This window comes from Helicoverpa armigera, chromosome 10 (assembly GCF_030705265.1).
Source record: "Helicoverpa armigera isolate CAAS_96S chromosome 10, ASM3070526v1, whole genome shotgun sequence".
Lineage (NCBI taxonomy): Eukaryota > Metazoa > Arthropoda > Insecta > Lepidoptera > Noctuidae > Helicoverpa > Helicoverpa armigera.
In genome coordinates, this window is record NC_087129.1 from 11,056,230 (window position 1) to 11,066,065 (window position 9,836).

Consider the following 9,836-nt stretch of genomic DNA (forward strand, 5'->3'; position numbering starts at 1 on the left):
GCTCGAGGTCTCGGGTTCGATTCCTGGGTCGGGCCGAAATCGCTTTGTGGGTTTTCTTAAGCTTTTACAAAGCAGCCCCAGCCAGTCTGGAAGTTGGTGATTGATTCACCCGTGCATCGGAGAGCACGTAAATGTCGATCCTGCGCCTGATCTCTCTCCGGTCGTGTCGGATTGCCGTCCCATCGGGTTATGAGAGGGAAGGAATAGGGAGTGCACCTGTGTCTGCGCAAATGCTCGTGCACTATATGTCCTGCGCAGCTGACTGATCTTCAAATGAGAACAGCGCCGTGGCCGAAATTGGCCGTGGACGCCATTATTTATTCTTTCGAACAATCCCGCAGCCCCGATAGGCCTTGTCCCCGCAAAAATATCGTACGATTCTTGTCGAGGATACCCTGAAGATTTTTTACTATTATAAGGAACGTCTTCGGTTAACCCCCAGACTGCTGTTTGAGTTTAAAGTTAGAACCGTGAATAAAAAATCTATACTTGAATATTACGGCAAATAACGTCCACAGTTTTTTTTTTTTAAACTAATCAAACGTCTACGATATACCCCCCCCCCCTCCCTCCTGCTACACCGAGGAGCCTGTTACTGATTGTTGTGTTCCTTCTGACCATGCAGCAGGTCCGCGGTAACTCTTTCGAACCCCGAAGCCCCGCCAGGTTTTGGGAGTCGCCTGGGGTTTACTGATTCTCTGAGAGGGGCGTGAACAATGCACGCCACCGACACCTGCTGTTTCCGAGGAGACGGAGGCACTATGAGCCAAAGGAAAATCTATAGGGGCGAGGAGGAATGGGATGCCTTCGTCTCCTTCTGCGCAGCATGCCAGAGAAGGAGGCAGTGCAATAACTGAGAGTTCGCGCCTCTCATCCCATCCGCTGAGGTAGACGTGGAAGACACCACGCGCTGGGTGTCGAAAAGACTCCCGGCACCGTAGACGTCGGTCTGTGGGCGGTGAGTTTAGGGAGGCTTATCGTCCCTCCGCTTCCTTAGAGACAACAGGCCCGTTTCGGCGGCGAGCGTTGACAAGTCAAGCCCTCCTCAGACAGTCAGCAAACCCCAGTGGGGCCCACCAGGGTCAGAACCTGCCAGGGCTGCGGGATTGTTCGAAAGAGTTACCGCGGCCCTGGTACATTATCAGAAGGAAAATGATGGGTTTAAATCAGTAAGTCTACTCGGTGGAGCAGGAGGGGAGGGGGTATGTCGTAGACGGTCGATTAGTTAAAAAAAATACTGTGGACGTTATTTCCCGTAACATTCAAGTATAGATTTTTTATTCACGGTTCTCACACTTTAAACTCAAGTGGCAGTCTGGGGGTTAACCGAAGATGTTTCTTATATTAGTAAAATATCTTCAGGACATCCTCGACAAGAATCGTACGATATTTTTAGCGGGGACAAAGCCTATTGGGGCTGCGGGATTGTTCGAAAGAATTACCGCGACCCTGGTTTCCCCATGATGAGTTTTAATCATAAGTGTCTGACTTTCCCACAGCCCAAGTCATTTGATGACTTCCCAGGTTGGGCAGGAGTCCTTTAAAGGCAGCGGCTGCCTTCTCCAGTTTGGGGCCGTTATGTAATGCTCCAAACATTGTGAGATTTTTTGGTATTTTCAAAGTCAAATAGCAGCCGGGGGGTTAATTGTAGACGATTCTTGTAATAGTAAAAAATCTTCAGGGCATTATTCTCTACAAGAATCTACTATTTTTTTCTTTTGGCCGGCACTTTCATTTTTGGGTACAAATTGTTCGAGACTTGAATGATCTCCTTTAATAAATTAATCTTGATTTCTGTATCTCAAAAACTTATGTAAATGCATTTTAAAATTAGAATTTATACTTTTATTTTATACTTATTTTACAACTTAAACTTTTTTCTTTCAATATCATCACGTGGAACGGAACGTAAGTTGCGTAGGCCCTCTTGCTGACGTCACAATGACGTCATCGGTGTTGACATTTGACATTTCACTAGTGGATCTTTGTTTTCAGTTTTTCAAATAAATATTATTATCGTAAAATACATATAAAAATGTATTAAAAAGTGATAGAAGGCATAAAGTTTACGTTCTTTTATTTTATTTGCTGCAGTTTAACATGCTTGTGTGTTTAATTATTGTAAGAATATAAATTAAATTGATTGCTTGTAATTTGCGTGGGGTTTCGCCTCAAATACTTTAAAATGAAGCCTGGAAAGAGTGTAGATGTGAAGGAGGAGATAGCAGAGGTGCATACTTCTGCTCGTTCGCCGTCTCCTAAGCAGAAAACCAAAAGATCCCGAAGCCGCTCCGGTTCACGAAAAATGTCAAACGGTCATACGGCACCCGACGACACTCCACTTTCTGAGGAGCCTACCAACGACAAATCTAAACGGGACAGCTGGATAAAATCCGAACACGAATCTCTAGACACTGAGCTACCGATCCACGATCAAATCAAACAAGGTATCCTAGGATTTGTTGAAAAAGAAATCAAGAAGTCGGACAAGAATCCTTCATTTGTTTTTTACTCCCATGATCCTAATCATTTGGATGAGAAATTCATGAAGACTATGTCGAGGCCTTCTAGCGGACATAAGGAGAAGAGGAGCCCTTCTTATCGTAAGAAGAAGAGGCATTCGTCAAGGCATCGGGATAGAGATTTGCATGATTTTGAAATACCTGGGTCTAGTCTTAGTGCTTTGGAACGGGTGAGTTTGTTTAGATTTTTTTATGATATTTCATGTTTTATTTAGCATAGTGTTAATTTATAAAACAATTTCAAATTAGAAAATTCTTTAGTTCCAGTTAATTGTTTTATCCAGTTTCACACTTGGACAAACAACACAATTTACTTGGAAAAACATTACATTCAAACTAACTTCAGGCAATCAGAATATTATAATAAGTAAATAGTGTATTTATTCATTATAATATTAAAGACAATGTTTAACAATTATTGTTTAACTGATTGTTAGCTTTTTTAGTAAGACTTTACTAATTGCAGGTGGACGATTATCTAAAAGAGTACAACAAAGATGAAGTAGTTACTCTCAGCGGTGAGCTAGAGATTGAAGCAAATGATGTGGAGAACAATAACGGTATATCTAAGGAACTGCGGCACAAACCGAGGAAGACTCGGAGGAAAGTCAGAGATGAGAGGCAGGAGAGCAGTGTTAATGGACGAGATGTTAGCCCTAAAGTGTTTAAGAGCAGCAAAAATAAGTCAGGGTCTAAACCAGGTCAGTGACTATTTTATTGAAGTACTATTAGTTAAATTAGTTAGCTATTTGGTTAGTATGGCTTTCACACAAATTATGTATTGTCTTGGTATCTAATTTTTATGTATGCCACTGCAAATTACTTGAAATCCAGTCTCAATGAAATCTTTCAAATAGTCTGTACAGTAAAATATGTTAATTTCAATTTGATTTTTATTCCTGTTACACTGCTCACTAAGAAACTTTTTCCTTGATCGTTGATTCTGTAAAATTACTATATTATTTTAAGTTGATGAAATTGGTTTGATTTGAAATAACATCTTTTTCAGCTCGCCCAACAGACTTAACAGCGATGTTGGAAACTTTAGAATCCAGTATGCCATACCATGATCAATACATAGACAATCCCTTCTCATCACCATCACCACTGACATCACCGAATGATGACCGATTAGATCCCTTCGGTTCTCGAAGACCGGAGAAGATATATCTGCAAGGTGGTGGGACTTTTAGAGCTGTGTCAAGAGACAGGATTCTGGAGTCGCAGCAATCTAGAGATGGTGATAAGTATTTGAGGTGTGTTTATATGTGATATTTTTTCATAGATATTTTATTAGAAATATTTCAATGCGATTTACAGTTTTTATCACTATTTTGTGAGATATTTTGAAAAGCAATTGTGATTCTAGTTCTTTTTAATTTCTATAACTTGGTGTAAATTATTTAGTTATTTATTGCTTTGGCACATTATAAAGCGACTGTAACGTAGACAGCGTCAATCCTGTTTTACTCCAAAGTTACTGAACTGAGTTTGAACATTTAGTACACAGATAGCGTAGAGTCCAAGAAAGCATAACTACTTCTGACACCCTTACCCTTATTGCCTCGGGCCGCGAGTTTATCTATATTGACCATTTAGTTTAATAAATTTATAATAATATTTTCAGACTAGGAGACCTAACACCATTAGACGTGGCATTAACCCTACAAAAGGCCTGGCGTTCCTCCGCCCCCGCGTGTCACGGCGTACTCGGCGGGTTATCCCTCATGCACCTACTTCTCATCAGCTATTCAGACGGACTGGACGCAGGCCACCTGTCCTTCCATGCAGTGGTCACAATGCCTTATGTAGCTTCGTATTATTTCTTCTGTGTGCTGTGCTTGCTTTCGGTTTTGGATCGGTGAGTTTTTATGACATAGGTACCTACTTTTATTAAGTGATGGAATTAAATTGTGAAATGTCTTAGAAAGAACCCCTACTAAAGTAGCATGAAGGCGTTATTTTTTTAGGAGATGGTTAAAGTGAACTCCTTTTTCTTAGGGATCAGAGGTCATCAAATGACTCATCCCAATGTAGTAAAAGCCAAAAGGAGTTGCAGTCTTTGTCATCTGTGTCTGGAGCTTCTATTTACAGTGACATCATTTGAATATGCAAAACAGCCCTTAGGGCTTTGGTCTAGTTTGAAGCTAAGTTGGTTGTGAAACACGAAAGTACCATACCATCATCATGTCTGACCTTTTTCTAGCTAAATCGACATTAATTTCGACAATCTGATTGTATTGACTTGTGATTGATTGTTCAGTAATAATGCTTTACATGGAGCGACTGCCTATCTGACCCTCTCAACCCTATTAATTCAACACGATAATTACAGCCGGTTACCTACCTTCTGAAAGTGCCGTATTACAATATGAATAACATGCAACTAATTTAACTTTTCACCACATTCCAGATTGGACGTAACCAGCCTAGATCTAACAAAAGGTTTGCAGCCCTACTTTCAGCCAATAGTACTAGTGATGCTGTACACAGCTTGTCTGCTCGTCTGTACGGCTGCTAGAATGTATGACGAGCTGATGGTCTACCAGTATGCTCCGCTCGTCAGTAATATTACCAGTAATGTTACTACGGTGAGTTTTTGCAAATATTTATTTTGTCTGTCTTACCTTTTTCTATGAGACAACTTAATTGGGGTTGGCTGCCAGTCTAAGTAGATGCAGCTGAGTATAAATCTTCTTCATAGAACAACCGCCTATCTGACTACTTCATACTGTGTACCCGAGCAACCCGATACTCCTTACTAAGATTGGTTGTCAGACTCTAGTGGAAAACATGGCTTATTTCTCAAAAGCTACAATACTACTACAAAAAGATTAGCGATGTTCTCAACATAAATTCGTTTATTATTTGAATCTCGCATGCACACCAACACTAAAAGTAATAGGTTGTTAATGTTGTGCATTTCTAAAAAGAAAAGGGATATTATAAATTGCATATCAAATAAATAATCGCCTATCAATAAATACTCATCATTTATATTCTTTTTTACATCAAATAACTTACTTCACTACAAATAAACTAAATGTTTAACAAAACTCAAACTGCAGATAATTCGAAATGATACATCAATATGACATTGCTTTTTTTATTATAATGCAATACAGTTAAATTTATTCTTGTACAAAAATACTACATACATAGCATTAATACTGACTGCACAGCAAATTTTCCATATTTCATAGCAAAATAACTATCCCAGTCGCATATTAACCAGTAAGTACAACAAAACCTATTCATCATATTTGTCTTAATTTTCAAGAAGCCATGCTCGGCCAATTTAATGATTATTATAACAAAAAAATCCTGTCACATTGCATTATTTCTAAAACCAGAACAAATTAACTGAAAAGGTTCGCGGCTTCGCGCGCTTTTTCGTCACTGGAGTGCAGAGTGGCGCGAGCGAGTAAGATAGAGTTCAATTAAAAAACATTGTATTGAAAATTGAAGCTAGTAACGAAAACGAATCGCTGCAAAACCGACTCCACGTAGTCTTGTTTGCCTACCCCTAAAGTGCAATTCAAAACCGCGTAGGCGCGGAGGGGCGAGGCGGCCTGCGAGCTGAGGAGCAGGTAGTTTTAACGCTCGCCGACGCGGTTGAGGCTGGCCGGCTCTGCCGGCCAGTAAGCCGAAGCTGCGGTGGTGAGCGTGAAAATCATCTGCGACGATAAGCTCGCATGGGACCGCCGGAGCCACGAAGCGCCGGAGCCGTGACAGAAGCCATGCTTGCTGCATGATGCATGCTTACTTCCATGTTGCATGCCTGCTTACATGCTGCATGCCTGCTTGCATGCTTCAGGCTTGTTTGCATGCTTCTTACAGGAAAATAAAAATTCCAAAACTATGCCAAAAGATGATTCTGACTATAAACATTCTGAAATATGATATTATAGTAGTAGCCTTTTAATGACTACTTATATGAGATGTATGCTAAAAGGAAATACTGACAATGACTGACAATGCACCAGCCCCATTTTTTTTAAGAACTATAGTATGTATGTGCAAGCATATCATCGGACTTGCGATCCGACTCAAGTACGTGGCGCCACCTGCAGAAGCTAAAAATGTTGTCTATTGGGCAAAAGAGGAAGCGTGAACGCTTATAAATAATTCAATAAATTACAATTTTGTATTTAATTTTATATTTTTTTGCTGATCTCATTATGCCGTAATTAATAAATAATAAGATGACTGTGACTAATAAAAAGCTGTTTTATTCAGAAAAACTGCTGTAAATAATATAAAAATAGAAGCTATATTTAAAAGAAAAAGAGTTAACATGTATAATGTGCATTAAGATTATTAGCTGTGCATTGATGAAAAAGCTTTTGCTTTAGGAAAAATCGCTGTACGCTGCGAAAATAAATTGTAGTGTGTTTAGTGATATTTTGAGTTAGAATATTTTGCTGTGCAATCAGTAATTTTGATGGGAATTCGGAATCTTATTGCAGAGAAAAAGGATATTTTTTGATTTGCGTTTAAATACTACCCAAAAGAAAATAAGCAGGATTCTAAACATATAAAATTGAAATAGATTTTTAGAAATTCTTTTCGCAAAAATAATGCTTTTACGAATGTTCCAAAATGCCTTACTATTTTATAACACAACTTTTTTCTAATTTCAGCCTACAATACCAACATTCTACCACACTTGGACACATTTTTCAATATGGCGGGCAGTTCTATCAATACTTGGACTAGTTTACTTTATCATATCAAATCCTCAAGACTTGGTTTTCACGAATTTGAGCAAGTTATTACAATTCAAGCATTCTTTACAAAGCATTGGATGATTCTTCATAATACCGTAGTTTTAAGGTTATGTCACGGAGAAAGGAAAATTAACGGAGATGTCATAAGGTAGGTCAGGCGCCTTCTTGTAGGTCAAGCAACGTGCGGTAAGCGTGGTCAGTTATTAGAACTAACTAGATGTTCGGGTTCCTTGTCGAATCAAAATGATTGATTGGTGATTATATTTTGAAAATTATAGGTGGGTTCCATAGAAGGCGTGAAAGGGCGGAGCTAGTAACGTTCCTCGTCTGACAATCGCCCGCATTTTGGCGCGCTACTTTCTTACGAGATTTTGCGTTATGACATCTCCGCTAGTCATTTTGTTCTCCATGGGTAATGTCTTTCCATGGTATGTAGATAAAGTGTTAATTCCCGTTTGTAGAGTGAGATGGAAATATTTTTAAGGGCTTAAGAAAGAGATGGAATGTGTGTGTATTAGCTGTCTAAGATATTCTCAGAGTATTTTATTTTGTTTCCTGACATATTTAATGTCTTTTTTTGTTAAATTGCTTGCGTGATTGCTTAAAGGTTTACAAGCGGTTTCGTTTCAGTATTAGTTAGCTTATTATTCCTGCACAAAATAGAGATTTAAGTCTATTTGAAATCATTTCTAGTCACTTATAATTTATTTAATGCCAAAAGACGTCACAAACACTAGGGTATATTCATAAAAAGTCTGTATTTTAGCGTAAAAACGTCAAATTCATGTATGTTTGTATGTCCTAGGAGTATAGAAAGAAAAAGCTTAATAATTTAAAGCACAAAGATTTAATTATTAGAATCTCATTTAATTCTCAAACAAATAAGCGACACAATACTTATTTCCAAAGATATTTTGAAACTTAAGATATTTTTCCTTAGTTACATTAAAAATAAGATATTTTATGTTACGCTAGGAGCACTAAGAGTATAATTTGATGCCAAAGAAGGTCATTAGTTAGTTATTAATACTTTATTTGATTTGTCACTTAGCACTGAGTGTAAAGCTGTGATTGGTCAGTTATTGGTAGCGTCAGCCAATCACAACACTTGCAAGGAATGCATTTATTTTTATAAATTTTAATTGTTCACTTAAGTATTATTTTTTAAATATACCTCTAAGATTTAAACTTTGTAAAAGATACCTCAGTATAAGGAAATGATATTATTATTTAATAATTTATTTTAAAACAAAATTACTCGTACATTCCATAAAGATATTATTTATTCGATTTAAATATAAGCTGTCAATCTCAACAATAAATGTATGCCAAATATCTAAAAGTGAAATGCAAACCTATATTTTTTTAAATACCTTGTAGATGTCTCTTGTATCTCAAATTCATAGTTGTTACGCCCATAATAAAAATCCGCTTATTTTCTTGATAATAATGGTAGGTATAAAATACAATACAGTTTTTATTTGTCCATTCGCTGTGTTAATATCACATTCAAGTTTCTCCGCATATTTTTTTTTAAATAAAGAAAATAAACATAATTTGTTCCTTACATCTATTGAGCGAATGGGCTACTAAATAATACATTTAGTAGATATAGTTCTCACAAAACTCAATGGCGTTTTGCAACTGAATTCCGAGCATAGGTACTCGCATGCTGTCCATATTATATCCTAAAATTGGTTTCTGCGCAATTTGCCGGGACGTCAAAAACTTTGGCGAGAACTATACCTACTATATTGCAAAATTAAAAATAAATTTCATCATGAATATTATCTAGTCTTCACACATAAGTAGTATTTATAATACCATAAACAATGATAACTATAAAAAAATATATCATACAAAAATATCTTGTCGGTTATTTTAAGGGACCATTGCTAATATAAATTGTTTGCGGCAGCTACTCAATACTTATAACTAAATTATAAATAATTTATAACTATTGCCTAATTAGAAGAAAATATATGAAATTGAGGGAATTGTTGGAAAAAAATATGATGCTAAATTATTATATTAGAGTTTAAAAATAACTATTGATATTATAATAATATGCCAATGTGGATTACTGAATGACTTGTATAGATGTTTTATCTTAGGAAAGCGGGTATGCCAAACTCGTGTGTGTCAATGAACTTGCACATTGCCTTTGTATGTGTAAGCTCGGAAGCGCTCAGTAGTGGTCGAGGCACCGAGTCATACAAAGACAATATGCATGTACACATACACAAGTATAAATACTCACTTTTGTGAAATATATAAATCTCAATATTATTTAAATTCAGTTTAATAGCTAACCAAATGGAATAAAGACAAATAAGTGAATTGCTTACCTTGTCAAATAAGTATACCGCTCCTTGTTTTTTCACACACATTTCATTGCTGCTCAGTAGTTAAAATCAGAGCGGCAAACTTATGTGACGAGACCTGTGAATTCGGCATAAAAAGACATGAATCGCTCTATGGTAAAGAGAGAAACACCACAAAAAAGTTACATTATTATTAAATATCATTGACCTTTCTTTAGAATAAAGTTAATGTATAATGAAAATGTAAACTATTTTTAAAC

At 37.0% G+C, this 9,836-nt stretch overlaps 1 protein-coding gene across 1 annotated transcript; it reads left to right on the forward strand.

Annotated features, from left to right (window-relative positions):
- Positions 1-1,942: 1,942 nt before the first annotated feature.
- Positions 1,943-7,451, forward strand: LOC135117423 (uncharacterized). The gene is made up of 6 exons (XM_064036686.1): positions 1,943-2,692; positions 2,989-3,223; positions 3,532-3,778; positions 4,150-4,383; positions 4,936-5,113; positions 7,166-7,451. The coding sequence occupies exons 1-6, from the start codon at positions 2,186-2,188 to the stop codon at positions 7,331-7,333; spliced, it is 1,569 nt and encodes a 522-aa protein (XP_063892756.1). The 5' UTR covers positions 1,943-2,185; the 3' UTR covers positions 7,334-7,451.
- Positions 7,452-9,836: the final 2,385 nt, after the last annotated feature.

Bases quoted from the DNA above. Each gene is read 5' to 3' on its own strand.
- LOC135117423 (XM_064036686.1), top strand. From the start codon at position 2,186: ATGAAGCCTGGAAAGAGTGTAGATGTGAAGGAGGAGATAGCAGAGGTG. The intron at 2,693-2,988 runs GTGAGTTTGTTT...TACTAATTGCAG, and splicing joins GTCTTAGTGCTTTGGAACGG to GTGGACGATTATCTAAAAGA. The intron at 5,114-7,165 runs GTGAGTTTTTGC...TTCTAATTTCAG, and splicing joins TTACCAGTAATGTTACTACG to CCTACAATACCAACATTCTA.